Here is a 17,724-nt window from a genome sequence, read left to right as displayed (position 1 = left end):
ACCACCGGCACCTCCCCTCCCTGGTCTGCATTCAACAAGTTGCCAGAGCGGACTACAAACATGGCTCAGCCTCTCTACAAGTTTGCCTTCCAGTTCAACCTGCTGTGCTGAAAAGGTACATCCCATAGCACGGGGGGACGGATGCACTGTGATTGGCTAGTTGGTGGTAGTCAGCGGAGACGCCAGTGTAACGTCAAAATGCGTAATAATAATAATAATAATAAAAAGTATGTAATACATCCACGTGGACATTCATGTACAACAAATACAATACACTGAATACAGACTTAACATGTTTGAGTTGATAGGATAGTGTTTTCTGTGAAACTCTTGTTTAAATAAATGAAAAAGCACCCACTTTGTTGCCAGCTTAACTTACAACTTCATCAATCGCAGACAGTCCTTCCAGGATATGGGATGTAGTAGTGGTAGTTATCCTTTGGGTTCCAAGGCTGATCAGCTGAGAAGAGAACGATCACTTTACAACAGCACAGCAGAAAGAACACACAGATCAGGAGATCCATTCACTCATAGAGACACACATCAAAGGTTGATAAATATACGTTAATATTTTTCGGTGAACCGGGGTTAGAGTGTGTTTTTGTGTAACTGCATATTCTAACAACAGCAACTGGTGTGTGTAGGTAAATATTGACATATCAGGTGCGCGATCTGTCGTTAGTTTAGGTTTAGCTAGCCTGTTGTTAGCCACACATACAGTATGTATATTATAGTCAGATAATTGCTAATGTAAGAGTAATGTTTTACAACTCGTTCTGTAGTGGGACTTAACTAATATGATCGTCGCTTTACTCTGATGGTTTTGTTTGAAGCATATGCTACAAGTCATTAAAGTCAGTGTAATTTAAATAAACGCAGATGACATATGTCGCAACTTAAGTGACATCTTGTGTACCTTTAATTAAATATGCAACGTTCGTAAATCCGCTGGATTGTTCCTGGATGCCTTATGATAGAAAGTATAATCAAAATGTAATATATAAATATATAATATAACAACCTAATGTTGTCTTGGCCAGGGGGCTCACACTGCCTGTCACATGGGGCTTCATAATCCATTGATAAGCCTATATGGGGTCGTTTCACACAGTAGACTTTTCACTGCTTAACTGGCTTGAAAGCCTTGAGGACATTATTTGTCAACATAACATACTTTAAACGTTTGCATTGGCAATTACATTGCTTATTAACGCGTTGATTGGCATGTAATCCAATTTCCTCATAGCTACACCAATTCCATTCCATTAAGTTCAACACACTATACAATCCAGTTATTACCAGAGCAGAAATTATTTCTCAAGCAGAACCAAATTCCTGGACTGATCATGGGATCACCATGGGGGCTACATGGGGGCTAGCTGTCAGATTCTTTTTGGTCACATGGCAGTTTCTCACTGCAGTGTTGAACTATTAGACAACTGATATAAGTTGGCTTCATTAGGGATGTTGACATTAGCATGCAAATTATATAGTCTCTGTTTGGTGGAAACATGTCAAAAATAATTGAAAAAAAAATAGCAAGTGTATCAGATCTACAAGCTCAAAATGTGTCTTATATTATAATATTAAAGGTATTGTGTATGACTGACATTCAAATATCCAATTTCCAGTGTTTTCGGTTGAGTGAGCACGCCAGCTCCTTTCGCCGCCATGGGGGAACTCTTTAGAAGTGAAGAGATGACTCTAGCCCAGCTCTTTCTCCAATCTGAGGCTGCCTACTGCTGTGTCAGTGAACTGGGGGAGATTGGATTGGTGCAATTTCGTGATGTGAGTCACTTTTTTTCTTTGTGTGTACAGTAATACGTAATTTCCCAGCAAAGCAATTTCTGCCATTCAGAGCAGAAACCATACTGTTCCTTTATCCTCAGGCAGGGTGGGTGGGTGAGCCCAATCCCAGGAAAGTAAAAGAAAGGCCCAGAAAAGAGGACGCACAATTGCTGTTAATCTTGGTTTACTATACACTCACCAAAGATAGTAGGTCTACATTACAAGCAGCAAAACTTCAGCTTGTAGATCGTCCCTGTTTCCGACAATGTAAGACAATGTCTTACGACAGAATGAATGAAGCATTACTCACGGGATGAGTGAGATTGTTGAGAAAGCACATACCCTCTGCATCATGTTCATCATTTGCACACAGCTGACCCCTTCATGCCAGACATGGGAAAACTCATTCAATATAGCCCTGACGAAAGTTATTGTCCCAGAATAAAGGATGCACTCTAACAATGTGAAGTACTGTTCATGCAAATGATGCAATTGCTATTGAAAAAGTTGCGTAGCTGTGTTTTCTATTTACATTATGTTTAGCATCTTAGTATTATTTTAGAACTACTAAACTCTTAAGGCTCATATATGGATTTACGGTGGTGGGGTGACCACCGTACTACAACATGACGTCACGAGCCGCGGTGAAGAGCAAACCACCGCCACCGCTCCAGCCCTTCTCTCTATTTTTACTCACCACCGCTCAACGTTATTTCACGTTATATATCCAGACTATGAATAGGCCTTTAGCAATACAGTGTTTTAAAAACACATTTGGTTGTATTTTATGTTGCAGCTAAATCCTGACGTGAACGTGTTCCAGCGCAAGTTTGTGAATGAGGTGCGGCGATGTGAGGAGATGGATCGCAAATTGAGTGAGTGAGCCTAGCAATGTCCAACACGTCCAACCACTGGATCCCAAAACATCTCATCATAATTAGTTTTTGTTTTTATCACACACAGTACTGTAAAATGAACCAGTAAGGTTTGTACTATTAACATGTTTATATAGTTTTATGTGTACAACCGCCTTCTGGATTTTTGTGTTATCCTTTTTAACCAAAATGTGCAATCATTTGTTTTGTGCTTGTTGGCAATAAATGAATAAATAAATCAATACTGCGTCCTCAGAGCCACAGGGCTGAAAGCAATATGTGGGCGTTTGATTATGATTGGTTATGCTCTCTCATACAGGGTTTGTGGAGAAGGAAATCAAGAAGGCCGGTATCCCTATCCTTGACACGGGCGAGAACCCTGAAGTCCCCTTCCCCAGGGATATGATCGATCTGGAGGTAACTGTTCTTCTCATCTCCGCCACGGCACCAAAACTGATTACCTCCGCCACCCGACCGGCGGCGTCCTTCATCTGACCTGCTGTCCCTGTCTGTCTGTCTCCGCAGGCCACGTTCGAGAAGCTGGAGAACGAGCTGAAGGAGATCAACACCAACCAGGAGGCCCTGAAGAAGAACTTCCTGGAGCTAACGGAGCTCAAGCACATCCTGCGCCGCACGCAGCAGTTCTTTGATGAGGTCAGCTACACCTGACCTGACACAGATCTGACCACAAGTCAACCACTTAAAGCTCTCTAAACTTAGTGAAGGCATTTTTCCGTCTACATCAAAACTTTACACCAAAAATAGCCTATCTACAAGCTCAAAACATGTCGGTTTAAGGTGTTTGCACACTGGTGCGTTTTCCGGACGAATATCGGAACGAATTTCGGAGGATGTAAAAAAATAAATCGACCTCACTTTATGTCAATCACATTTGAACACTGCCGCCGAATATTTTGTCCGTATAATGTTTTTTCGGACCGTGGTTGTTTTTATCTGTGCAGCTCTAGGCTAGTGGGGTGTTGGTGACAGGCTGAGAGCTAGTGATAGCCTAATACTTTCGGATCTGCAAAAAAATGCACCAGTGTGCAACCACCTTTATGTGGTTAAGTATATTGAAATTAAACGGGCAGAGTTAAGTGCTCTTTTCACTTACTTGGTAGGTGGACGTCCCTAAATATGTCACAAACATAACATTGGAATTTGGTTGGCCAACAAATGTCAGGGAAAATGCCACAAAGGTGACATCCAGATTTGATTGGCCAAGTTTCACATGACCATTGCATCCAGTGAGTTTTTTGCCCATCATCATCAGATGATGGTTAAATTTTGGTTGACACTGACAGCGTCAGGAATAGACCACAGTACAGTACACTACACTATGTGTGCTGTGCCACTAAGTAGAAGACTGGTGCTGTAGACCTACTGTTTGCTAATTAAACACGCAGTGAAGCTGTTACATTTTTTGCTTTGTGTTTGCACTTGTAATGATCTGCTAAGTGAGTACTCAGGCACCACTTCTAGCTCTACATGCACACTGCATTATGACAGTGTCTGTTTATGTTCCACGCCAGGCTGACCCATTGTACCTTTGTCCTGTATGCATTCTACTTCACTTAGAAACATTGTTAGGTTAACTTGTGATGTTATCGCGTCTTTTACAAGTTATATGAGAACTCATTTATGTAAATCATTGAGCTAAATATGTTTCATTTTCTGCCAATCATTTACACTGGGTAAAGTAACTTTCTGCAGGAAACAAAACAATTTCTGCCTCTGTATTTTCTAGAATTCTGATCATCCACTTGCTTCATTGGTCCGTGACACAATCTTCATCTTATTATTGTGTTTAGATTTTTAGAAATTATTGTTAAATTCAACATTCAACAGTATTTTATTATTTTATTTTAAACCTCTGAAGTACTGTGTGAAGCCCTACTTTTCAGCAACAACAGAGTTCAGTACTCTTTGGGTCACTCACTCGTGTAGTCATGATTATTCTATGATTATTATGAACATGAATGGTTTGTGAACTTGCTATGGTCTCATATACAGATGGAGGATCCTAGCCTACTGGAGGAGTCATCCACTCTGCTGGACCCCAATGAGCCCAACCGAGCGGCTCCTCTCAGATTGGGGTAAATCTCTCATCATGGTCTGATTGGTCTCACCTGAATACCACTGGATTAAGAACCATCTGGATCAGAGCACAGAGTACTACAGTTAGCCAATCACGTCCAACACACCAGCTCAGACAGACAAGTCTAGGGAAGCCACTTAAGGTCACTTTCAGCAGAAAATCGCATTCCACACAGAGTAGACTAGTATTAGCTTTCAGTTCAATTTGATTGATTGATTACTTTATTAACAGTTTGTCGTTAGAGGATTTAAAACCCAAGAACGCCTATGGCTTGTTTGTTTCCATTGGGGTCCTTCATATTCAATTCAGAGAAAATAAATAAAAATAACTACACGATTTGTTAGTCTGGAGTCTATAGAGTCTGGAACTACAGCTCCCAAGAGCTGAGTAGCTGCCTCTGCTGCTCAGACTGGAAAGGTATTTGACTAATCACGACGTGGTGCTCACGGAATGGTTTGCCATTGGAAACACAACCGAGATCATGGAATTATGACTAGAGATGTCCCGATACTGTATCGTTATCGGGGAAAAGTATCGGAACGGCCCTTAATTGTCAACAAAACTAGTGAAAGAAGAAATAACGCAGAAAACTAACTAGCCATCTTGGCTTCAATAATCGACACACTGTTTTGCTTCGAGTAGGATGCACCAAATGAGGGGATGCATCACATCCGCTTTATCGCTTACTCATGGAAAGAGCTTCCGTTCTCCAGACTGATGGAAGCATTTGAAAATTGCGAAAGGCAACAGTCTGGCCACGCTTTTAATGATTTGTTGATCAGGGGCTGAGGTTCCTGTTTTTAGCCGGTATGCAGATCACCACCTAATCAGTTGCGTTTCTCCCTGGTCATTGATCTGAGCTCAGAATCACCAACTCCATCAATCATTTGAATGGGCTTCAGCTGTGATATATTAATGAACACCGGACAGTTAAGACCTTATTTTATTTGTTGGGAGTCCTGCATTTTTATGCTGTATGTCTGAGACTGGAGATTGTAGACTCTATACTTTCCTGTCTCAGAAATGGAGCATAAAAATGCAGAACCCCCCCTTAGTTTGCTGTCTCTCTCAGAGAGACAGGAAAACTATGACACAGAGGGAAGAGAGACATGTCAGACAAGACCAGGAGTCTGACTCGTACTCGGGGCCCCACAGCTCATAGGGGAGATCATGGTCTGGCTGAGCCTCCTGGTGCCCCAAGTGACAAAACATGATTTCAATTCAAAGGAGCTTTATTTGCATGGGAAAATAGTACCGTAGCTATCTTTTGACAAATAGCAGCATTCTTTCTCAAAACCTTTAAAATAAATAGTATACAAAAACAGCCTCTGATTTAAAAGGTTTTTAATGGTGACAACTCTGTTTATATGTGCAGTAGGTCTAGAGGTCTACTTGGTACAAATAGTGTGGGACACTCAATGGTTAGTAGTCCAACTTCCATTGGCTAACCTTATTTTATCACAACTGGTTTCACAAATCTTGCTGCTGTGTTAGCACATTGTTGTACTTCTTTCAGTAAGAATGGGAGTTTTTTGTCGTTGTTGGTCATGTTTTCAAACTCACCTTGTATTGGGTGTATGTAATCTGTGGGAAGAGTATGTGTAATTATCTTTACTGGTACCAAATGTGAAAATTGGCCACCTGTTTTTAGGTTTGTAGCTGGAGTAATTGGCAGAGAACGCATTCCTACGTTTGAGAGGATGCTGTGGAGGGTGTGCCGTGGAAATGTGTTCCTGAAACAGGCAGACATCGAAGATACACTGGAGGACCCAAGCTCGGTCAGTACCGCTTAATAAAGAAGACTATTATAATCCAAAATCATACTAAACAAGCATAGAAGGTCTGGACTGGTCTCTATACTGCCTCCTGGTCAGCCTGATGGAGGGGAGAGGAACAGGTTGGAATAACGTCCACAGCGCTACGAAGCAGCCTGTTCACTCCTCATGCATTGAAGGAAGCATGAGCTCAGTTCGGGGCTCTCCCCAGGTTGGCAGAGGGAGAGTAGCACCCAGGATTACAGTTTAGGCAGTTGCACTGGGTGAAAATATGGTTTATTAAATCGTGGGATACATTTTTTAAATAAATAACAAGCATAGAAAAGTAATTAAACTGTGTCGTTTAGAGGTCGATAGAGCATAGAGTGTGTAATACTGATTATAATGCCCTTTCATGCTTCACAAACATAATCCAGTGTTGTATGTCTTCACACATTATGTCGCTGTATGTTACTCCAACAGGGTGACCAGGTCCACAAGTCTGTTTTCATCATCTTCTTCCAGGGAGACCAACTGAAGACTCGTGTCAAGAAGATATGTGAGGGGTAAGGGACTGAAGAAGAGCATACTGTCAATGAGAGAACCCCTAACCAACTTGTCAAATCCTGTATATCTTAGTCACAGGCAGCTATCTTTGTCACTGCAATGGCCACATATCACACATAGCCCCTCCTATAGCCCCTCCTATATCCAGATGTTGGTGTATGTTCACAAACTTTGTCCTACACAAACTTAATTTAATTCCCATTGACAATGAATGGAGAATTTTATGTCATAGCCATTGGTTTCCATGAACATACCACAATTTGGTTCAATTTGAACCACTTTGAATCTGGTATCCTATTCAAATACAGACAAAATGAATTTTAATTGTAAAATCTTCACAAATTGCACATTTTAGCTGAGATGTGATGCATTGTGAGCTTGTATATCTGCTATTTTTGAAACTTTGAATTGTTGTTGTTGCTTAACTGTGCAGCCTGCCCCCCCCTTTGATGAATTGAACAATGTGGACCTGTTGTAAACAAGTGTAATGCTTAATTGGGTCGTCCACTCACAGTTAACAGTCTTTGTATTGAGTTTGTGCTTAAAATGTACTGTAATTCTACAAACTGTTAATAAATATTTAAATCAATCAATCAATCCCTCTCTCTGTATTGGTCCATAGGTTCAGAGCATCCTTGTATCCCTGTCCTGAGACTCCACAGGAGAGGAAAGAGATGGCAGCAGGAGTCAATGCTCGTATCGATGACCTCCAGATGGTAGGCCTATGACACAGATCACCCCTCACTCGGTTCACTTAAAGCTTTGACACTTTCTATTTCAGCTTTTATCTGTTTTCCACAATTCCCCTGATGCATTTTGCCGGTGCGCATTGGCTCGGCACGCCCATACAGTCTATAGAGTGTCGCAGTCCCGCCCCCTTTCATGACGACACCAGTCCCAGGAAATGAATCCCAATGCATTTTTCCCATACACATTTCAAAATGTATTTATTTAAAGACCTTTTAAGCATCGTATGAAGCCAACTCGAGTCGTGACAAATCATGACAACAAACACAATATTTTGGACCAAATAAATAATTACAAAGAAGAAAAGCAACAAAAAAAGTGTTGTAACCTGCCGTTTTTTTCTACTTTCTAATTCTTTGTTTGGCCCAAAACATTGTGTTTATTGTCATGATTTGTCACGACAAGAGTTGGCTTTGGCCGTGGCGTAAACGTCTTTAAATAAATACTTTCTGAAAAGTCTATGAGGAAAATGAACGGGCTCTATAACATCAACCTGTTTAAAGGAGAGCATCTGAGAATTTTACCCCAGTGAAATCATTAGCATAAAATGTCAGTGACTATATGATAGTTTCCTTATTATAATGCATGCAGCAAGCAATCATGCATACAGCAAGGTGGTACAAGTGGTATTCTTTTTATTTATTTATGTTTTTTTGTGGCTTTCGCCTTTATTTTTATATTTATTATAGAGGGACAGACAGTAGGCTGACAGGAAATGGGGGGGGGGGGGGGTGACATGCAGTAAAGGCCGTCGGGAGCGGGAGTCGAACCCGTGGCACACTGCCAGACTGGGCTACCAGCCAGGGTTCTTGGACCGCTGAGCCACGGCCCAGGACAAGTGATATTCTTTTGTTAAAATGTGTGTTCAGTAACTGAGGTCTCCCTGTCTGTCCATGAAATGGAAAATACATTTTCAGGTTGGGAATGGTTGGGATACCATTTTTTCCCTAACCAGCAGAAAGAAATCACACAAGATACAGGATAAACAATTGAAAGAATCAAAAGATTATAGACACAATTGGAGATAGCACGCTACAAACTTGAAGCTGATAAATGAGATCAGAAAATGGAGCTGTCGCGGGGTTGGCAAAAGGGCCTTTCTTTGTGGAGTTTGCATGTTCTCCCCGTGTCCCCTAGGGAAAGGAACTGGTCGGAATAACGTGTTTCTTCCACGAGCTATGTCCGGCCAGGGACACTCGTGAAACGAAGCAGCTTGGACTCCTCATGCATAGAAGGAAGCATGAGGTCTGTCCGCTGCCCCCCCCCCCCCTCCAGGTTGGCAGAGGAAGTGTAGTGCTCAGGATTACATTAGATAATTGACACTGGGTGAAAAAAATGGGTTGTAAAATCGTAGGATAAAAATTATAAATTAAAAAAACAAATAAAGCTCTTTCTTTTTTTTTTCTTTTACAAAAAACATCAATTGCAGTCGGCTGTGAGATATTACTCTTGTGCAATATTTAAGTTCACTTCTCCATTTCTGAACTTTCATCTGCCAGTGCTGTTGGATTTGTCCAAGATTTATGGTACAGGAAATTGCTAATTATAAATGCTTGTGCTTGAATTGTACACTGCTGTCATAGTCTTTACAAAACAAAATACCTCCTCATATCGGCAGAGAAATCTAACCCTAAAACCTGCTTTGATGCTTTCTGTTTTGTTCCAAGACCTGGCATTTCAGAGTAATGTTGTCGTGAGGAGTTCCACTTCAAACAGCGGCCCGCTGCCAAGTCTGGAAATGTGATCATGTCAGCAGCTTCAAATAGTATTGCTGTGGCAATTGGAGTATACGAATCAAATGAGGAATCACAGGAAATACCAGTTGATCAGATTAGAGAGACAAATGAACTCCACACAGTGGGAGATCTTCATGTGTTGTGCACACAGTACACACTCATACAGTAGGTGATACAGCCGCTGCACACGTTCACAAACTGGCCGCTATCATCATAGGGTTGTAGAAGAACCACTTCTACTGCAGCAGCCGCTCAGGATTTTAGAGTTATTCTGTGAGTAGCAAATAGCAAGTCTAGGTATTTAATTGCAAACATTTGAATAAATGCATATTAAACATTGTTTTGGGGAAGAAAACAAAAGACAAAACACACAACACTCAATATTAACTCAATATATTTTTTTAACTTAACATTTGTTTTGCAATTAAACTGCCAATTAAAAATGTGTAATTTGGGAGTTGGAGTGACCTCCAACTCTTCACACATGCTCCCACACCACCACCATGCTCCTTTGTCCGCTAATCCTCTCTGTTTCATGCCCTGCTTTATCGTGGCTTGGTCTTGTCTGGTAATTTGGGAAACAATGCTCATCTCACTGTGGTTTATGTGGTGGAAAGGTCTTTGTATGCCCATCGCTGCCATGCAGTATGTGAGCCCTCTGGTTCCACATAGAGCGCAGTGTGGTTTAACTGCAGCTGTGTGTGAAGCAACATAACTGATGGAAGACAATATTCCCAGTGAGACCTCACTATGGTGGTGGTTGTGTCATAGCGTTTAATTGCTCCCCTGGTGTGTGGTTGTGTGTGTGTGTGTGTGTGTGTGGGGGGGGGGGGGGGGGGGGTTGCTGTACAGGGCATCCTTGCCTTCTTTGGCTAGGAAAACGGTCGGGAACCCTCTCTAATATGATATAGAGAACCAGCTGGCAGTTGCTGCCCATGGGGATGATGTTGTACACTTGTATTCAGCCACCCTCTGCTTACACACCCACACACACAAAGTCACAAACACATGCACAGACACAAACTCACACATCCGTGCATGCTAAAATAGCAGAAAGACCACACTCAAATACTCAAGAGTGAGTCAACCGTGTGCCGCTCCTTTCTCCCTGCCAGTGTTGCGAAGGCTGTTGCCACGTTATATACTTGTGCAGCGCAATGTGTATGACGATCAACAGATCGATTACCAGTGAGAAGCAGAGACTCTACGGTGTGTGTAGATTGGTATCCCTTCCCTTTTATTGTGTGTTTAGTTTAGTTTATTTAGGATCCCCATTAGCTGTTACACCTGGCAACAGCTATTCTTCCTGGGGTCCTCACAGAATAATATACATACAAAAATTGAAATAAGAACAACATTACAGATATCACAAAATAAATACATTAAAGCATAACAACCATGCAACAACCGTGCATTCACTCTAGATTACATTAAAATAAACAGAATTACAATTTACCATATATATAAAAAGTCCTTCAGTCTTTTCTTAAAATGCCTTTTACCCTTAATTTCTGTAATGCATACTGGTAGAGAGTTCCAGAAAGTCATTGCCCTGTACATGACTGTATTCTTCATTGCTTCAGTTCTTGGCTTATATTTTTATATAAGCATTTGGGTTTTTTTTTTGAACAAATGTTCCTAAAAAATCCAGCCAGACTGGCAGCTAATCTCTGCTCCACCAACAGCCATGATGGCTTCTGATGATTTAACAGTGTACTAGATCTAGTATTGCAGTTCAGGGCAAAGCGAGCTGCCTTATTCTGGGCTATTTGTAATTTACGCAGGTCCTTTTTAGCTGCATTGGACCACACAACTGGACAATAGTCAAGGTGGGATATCACTAGTGCCTGGATGACCTGGACAGCAGATGTTGGAGTTAAAAACTCAGCACCTCTCCTAATCATGGACAAACCCCCTCCCATTTTCTTAGTTATGTTTTGAATATGAGTAGACCATGTTAGATGACTATCTAATGTAACCCCAAGTAGTTTTGTTTCATCTACCTGCTCAACTGCTAGATCGCTCAGATTCAGACTCAATTTGGGTTTTGACTTGAGCATATGCTGTGATCCAAATACAATGGATTTGGTCTTTGAGATGTTCAGGACCATCCTATTGTTCACCACCCACTCTGATATGTTCTGTAGTTCCTTGTTAAGAGCTACAGACAGATCTTCCACATTAGTGGCAGACATATACAAAGTAGTGTCGTTAGAATGTCTAAGACCAGTGGCATGTCATTTGTAAATATAGTGAACAACAAAGGACCTAAGCAACTTCCTTGTGGAATTCCACAGTGAATATGTTTAGTGGTTTAGTGGTGTGATTAACCACAGTATGCACACCTCGCTGTTTGCGGGGGTGCTGTTATGCCCGTCGCTACGTGGGCAGCATGAGATCTGCAGGGTAGAATGTCAAGTGAGAAGTGGCTTGGACAGCAGTCAGATATGTACGGGTTAGGAAGGTCCATCGACGCCAACGCAAGGCTGCATGGGTGCTGGGCAGAGCGGCAGAAGTGTCCCTGCTATTTGCTGATCGTGGAACATGGCATGCTGTGAGTCACAGTGAGTCACACAGGGTAAACCGGAGAATGTCCCACTCTTAACAGGGTATACCTGGTAATGTCCCACTGTCTCTTACGGGAAGGATAGCCCAACACCATCAGCTAAGTGCAGGCATATAATGATTAAATGTACCTCGCCCCTTCTATGAATATCAAGGATTATACTGTATGATTCATTACTGCAGCTGTCTTCGGGTATATGGTGCACACCAGTGTCAACAGATATAGCACTGAATGGACAGGATGAGCTCAGACTATAGGGCGCTGGCCTTGGCATGTGCTGGTGTGGACATAATCACTCTTAGAATGTTATTTTGTGTCTGCTATTGATCACTCATCTTAGTCATTTAGAGTTGTCATGAAAGCAAACAGGTCACTTTACAAAATACAAAATCTCACTTTACACTCACATGGGCCTGCTTTCTTTCCTACACACATACTGTACTGTCTGTACTGTATATCAACAGAGATCATAGTCATCATTCAGGTTAGTCTCTGAAGCCAGATAACTCTCGCACAATCTTCCAAATGTCGCACAATCTTCCTAACTGTGCCCTGCAAGGAAGGAAGGAAGCGGTCATATATTTAAAATATATTTTTGAATTCCATTTCTGCTGGCTTTGACTAATTTGATTTACAGTAGTACTTCCTATTACTAAGTGAAATGGAAGTGGCGGGAGGCAGGACATCCGCTTTATTTTCTTTGCATTTTCAGTTCATCCCATGTACAACATTTTAGGCGCCGGAAGCATTTGAAAATGATGTGAGCCAACAGTCTAGATTGACTTGAGAGACTATCATCAGGTCATTCCTAGATGTCATATCATGTTTTCATATTGTGTTAGTGGCCCAAAGGACGCTACACTTCCGTCTCAGTGTGACCTCACACTTTTATAATCCCACTCACCACGGAGAGAAACCCCCCAACCTTCCACCACACCACTTTAACAAACAGAAGTACTTCCTGCCGTGAATTCCGTGAAATGTTCTCTTTGTCTATCCGTGTAAATAAAAGATATTTATTAGTTCCAGCCGTTTGTACCAGCCTCTCTCCGTTGTGTGCACGGTCCAGGTGCTGAACCAGACCGAGGACCACAGGCAGAGGGTCCTGCAGGCCGCGGCCAAGACGGTGCGCGTTTGGTTCATCAAGGTGAGGAAGATGAAGGCCATCTACCACACCCTCAACCTGTGCAACATCGACGTCACCCAGAAGTGTCTGATCGCGGAGGTGTGGTGCCCCGTGTCCGACCTGGACTCCATCCAGTTCGCCCTGCGGAGGGGGACGGTGAGTCGCTCCCTGCGCCCTCGTTCAAATGGTCTTAATTATCCTATCATGAGGACTAACGATGAATCTTTCAAGAAATATTGACGCAAGGGTAATATTAATGGGACCGTACAAAGCATCATATTTGAAAACAAAGTTAATACAGAACCACAATCAGTTAAACTACATTAACCCTATTTTACGATGAAGTTATTAAAAAATAGCCGATCTACAAGCTTACAATGCATCGTGTTGTGACACATTGTGAGCTTGAGATTTTTGAAACATCTTGAAAAATTGCTGTGAGTGCCATAATTTTTTTCCCCCCCTAAAACATGATCATCAGTTAGAAGAAGGAGAGGACACTGGAGCACCACGGACAATTTAAGCCTTTTTATTAGGTGCTAGTATACGAAACGACTAACGTTTCGTCTTCAGTCATAAAGGTGCCAGCATTTACTGTAGGGAAGTCTTTAAATACAGGGTAGGTGAGGGCTGGGCTTTCAATGAGCCAATGACAAATCATGGCCATGTTACATGTAATAACCTCATACTGCCAGCAGTCTATACAAAATATGAGTATGGCTATCGGAAATACACTGTTTAACAGTGAATCAATGATCATCAGGTACTATGATTATACTAGGAGGAAGATGTTTTTCTAAAAAGTTTACAGAAAGTGATAAAATTGTTTATATATGTGGCCACACCCACCAGTTAATTAAGTATACCTCGTTTTCACCTTGGCACCACCCACCTGAACTTAGGCCTCACCCACAGCTGTTGTTGTAAGATAATGGTGGAGGCGTTAGCGGACCAGAGGATTTTATGATGTCACTAAAGTGGTCCCTGGCACAAAATCGTGCCAAATACATATTGGTTTGGGGGTCCTTGAAATGAAAACGTTTGACAACCACTGTTTGGCGTTAGTGAAGGGGTGCAGGTGGTCAGGTTGTGTAACAGGGCCCAGCCAGCAACGGCGCTAACAGGCTGTCGGGACAAATGCTGCGTGAGTTGTAGATATGTGAGGATTTAGCACCCCTGTGGAGGCCAGGTTCAAACGAGAGACATGCATGCTTCAGAGTCACGCACAGAACATCACACAGAGGTTCAAAAGGCAGGTTGGGGGGGGTGCTGGAATGGTGCCAAAGTCCATAATTAAACACTGTGAGACATGTGATAGGAGGTTCCTAACTTCCTACTGTAGTCTCCCTGGCCAAATCTTTAATCCTGTCTTGTGGGCTTAGTGCGATGTGCATGCAGAAGCAGACCTACAAACCGTGTTGGCTGTGCTGATCTTGATTAAATGTGTAGGTTTTGTCATGCCAGTGGAGGCTTAGTTATGTGTCACGCATGGCTCTCTCTCTCTCTCTCTCTCTCTCTCTCTCTCTCTCTCTCTCTCTCTCCACGCTGAATTTATCCACAAACTATTTTGACCCTTTAGTCTTTAGTCTTTGTTCAGGCTGTAGGCAAGTCCGATTTGTCTCCCAAATACAATGTTGTCCACAGAGTTCTTTGTATAAATGATCAGATCGGATTTATATATTCAGACCCTGTCGACCTATCTGCATTGGTTGCTGTTGTAACATCCTAATGACATACAGTATAGGCATGTTTTGTACTCTTGTCTTGCGATGGTGTCGCTCTCGGAAAATAGCTGATCTATTGTAATAATATGTCACACAATGAATGTGCCGCATTGTGAGTTTGTAGATCGGCTATTTTCGCTGAGCGACACTGCCCTACGATAAAGTATGAATCGGATTTCAATGTCCAGAGTCCATACACCTCTTTAGAAACCAGATTTGAATCACATTTCAAACCACCTAGGAATGCAGTTCAAATCTGATTAGTACAAATCAGTTTAGTTTTTTTCAGAGTTCAGACTGATTTGAATCTTTACAGGCCAAAACCCGGATTTGGGCTACCAGTCTGAGCATAGCCTCTTAAAGGGACACTTCACCCCTTTTGCAACCAGATCTTATTTTAATGAGACAAGGGGGTTTTATGTGGGTAATATGTTTATAGATATTTTAGTATTTCAAATGGTCCATGATGCCATGGTCACTGGGCTCACTTCCTTCCTGGACTACAATTCCCATAATGCGTTGGTGGCACTGCTGCTCCTTGTGGATAGGGGGAGGGCTGTCTTAAGGCTCATACATAGTCTGGATTTACGGTGGTGGGGTGACCACCGAACTACAACATGACGTCACGAGCCGCGGTGAAGAGCAAACCACCGCCACCGCTCCAGCCCTTCTCTCTGTTTTTACTCACCACCGCTCAACGTTATTTCAGCTCCGGTGGTCAGCTCACCACCGGAGCGGTGGTCACCTTACCACCGAAAATCCAGACTATGAATAGGCCTTTACTGAGACAACATGTAGTCCAGCAAGTAAGTGATTGTCCATGACATCATGAAATGATGAAATACTAAAATATCTAAAAACACATATTACCCTCATAAAAACCCTGTTTGTCTCCCGAACATTATTAAAATAAGATTGCAAAAGGGGCGAAGTGTCCCTTTTTAATATAGCCAGAGCTCACCTCTACCATTTCCCCAGTTAGCATCTGTGGAGCTGTGCGCTACTTCATCTGTGGCGGTGTGCGCTACTTCATCTGTGGGGTGTGCGCTACTTCATCTGTGGCGGTGTGCGCTACTTCATCTGATGGTATTACATGGTAGGCTGCCCCTCCCAGACACAATGATAAGAGAAGCCATCTGGATTCCTCTCATTCCTTGACACTGAGAAAGCTCCTGTTGACATTCTCATGCTGTTGCACATGATTCCATAATGGGACATGTCGATTAAGAAAATGGACGCTCCACGTCCAGGATATGTTGGAGTTACTTAGCAATGCAACAATATCAGAACACTTGCACTGCAGAGTATGACAGTGGAAGGAATATTTTGTTAATCAAAGGAATAATATTAGTATTAATAATATATTGGTTAACCCTAACCCTTAACCCATTCTGAACGGGAACCCATTTTGGTGTTGGCATCATGTTATGCTTTAGCTATTGAAAAATAGCAGATCTACAAGCTCATAGCGCACCACCGAGTGGCGCGCTATGAGCTTGTAGGTCTGCTATTTTTGGAAAAAAAAAAAAATGACATTTTTAGAATCTGATCTCAGGTCAGAATGGGTTAATCAGACCAGTGTGTGTCCAGTGGAAACCCCGTATGAATCTGATCTCAGGTCAGAATGGGTTAAGTAAGGGTCAACCATTGTTCTTCAGGGCAGCTATCAAAAGAGATAAGAGGGCTTTAGAGGATCCGACATGTCAATCAAAATAACCAATAATCAAAATATAAAATAATCCGATCATCATATCAGATCTATAATCGGTCGACTGCTAAGAACTCAAAAGCAGATGTTTCACCCGGATGGGCACATGCTTCTGAACAAGGCATATGTTCTCTCGCTGGTCTGTTTACATTATGTGGCATAATGTTTGAATACCGGGATATTATAAAGCATGTTTTCGTGCACGACTTTTTCACTTGACAACCAGGCAGACGTTGAAGCTTGTGAGGCCTGAGCCTGCTGGGGACGCGAGCGAATTGCTGCACGCATCATCAACTAGTTCAAGTTGCAAATGATAGTGTTAGAAGAAGAAGTACTTAGTTGAAACCTCTGCGACGTTTAACATGTCGACGAACCGCTTAGCTTGACGAACCGATGCAAATCGACAAGAATGTGTTTCAGACACACACACTATGGGCTGTATTTTGCGTGTCTTAAGTACCAGGTTCCCTAACTTGAGTAAACTAAAGACCTGGAGGCGTGATCAATGCTCTTTGGCCACTCCGAATAGCCAAATGTGTGCATTTAAGGAGTTCCCAGGCGAGTCCGTGACCCCTAAGCTTAACCCATTAAGAACCGAGGCCTCCTCAATCATTAGTTTGCACACTTTCATTAAACTTCAATCCCGGTATTAAGACCTGGAACGCATCTGTGTCACCTTTATCCAATACAGATAATTCTGGGTGTGCTTGACAAAAGTTTGAGCACCACTGATACGTTAAATTTTTTTGTCAAATCTGGTCTCGGGTCTTAATGGCTCAATGGGTTATGTAAGCGCCCCTCGAGTTGTGAAAGAATTAGAACGTGGATGGTCTCAACGGGTGTAGTTTATTTTTCTTCCGGTACAGATGAAGATCATGGAACACCGTGAAAACTACAAAAATAGAATATAAATACTATTACAATCATGACGTTTTTCTCATAGTCTTCAACAACAATAAAATCTGTGCATTACATATCACTTTCAATAGTACAATAAATAAAATGGTTAAGTTACGTAATTAATGCAGTGATACG

At 42.1% G+C, this 17,724-nt stretch overlaps 1 protein-coding gene across 1 annotated transcript in view; it reads left to right on the top strand.

Moving 5' to 3' along the window:
• The first annotated feature begins 450 nt into the window (after window positions 1-450).
• atp6v0a1a (ATPase H+ transporting V0 subunit a1a) overlaps window positions 451-17,724 on the top strand; it is a 36,533-nt gene continuing 19,259 nt past the window's right edge. Inside the window, exons 1-10 of the mRNA XM_083780530.1 lie at window positions 451-549; window positions 1,632-1,788; window positions 2,585-2,663; window positions 2,983-3,080; window positions 3,189-3,317; window positions 4,677-4,759; window positions 6,413-6,539; window positions 6,999-7,081; window positions 7,705-7,798; window positions 13,201-13,413. Coding sequence (XP_083636656.1) covers window positions 1,672-1,788; window positions 2,585-2,663; window positions 2,983-3,080; window positions 3,189-3,317; window positions 4,677-4,759; window positions 6,413-6,539; window positions 6,999-7,081; window positions 7,705-7,798; window positions 13,201-13,413 — 1,023 coding nt within the window. The 5' untranslated portion in view covers window positions 451-549; window positions 1,632-1,671. The remainder of the gene's footprint in view (window positions 550-1,631; window positions 1,789-2,584; window positions 2,664-2,982; window positions 3,081-3,188; window positions 3,318-4,676; window positions 4,760-6,412; window positions 6,540-6,998; window positions 7,082-7,704; window positions 7,799-13,200; window positions 13,414-17,724) is intronic.

The sequence above is a fragment of the Protomyctophum parallelum genome (assembly GCF_964188405.1).
Source record: "Protomyctophum parallelum genome assembly, chromosome: 13".
Lineage (NCBI taxonomy): Eukaryota > Metazoa > Chordata > Actinopteri > Myctophiformes > Myctophidae > Protomyctophum > Protomyctophum parallelum.
The sequence above is the reverse complement of the archived record's forward strand: the minus strand, read 5'-3'. Positions and strand labels throughout refer to the sequence as shown.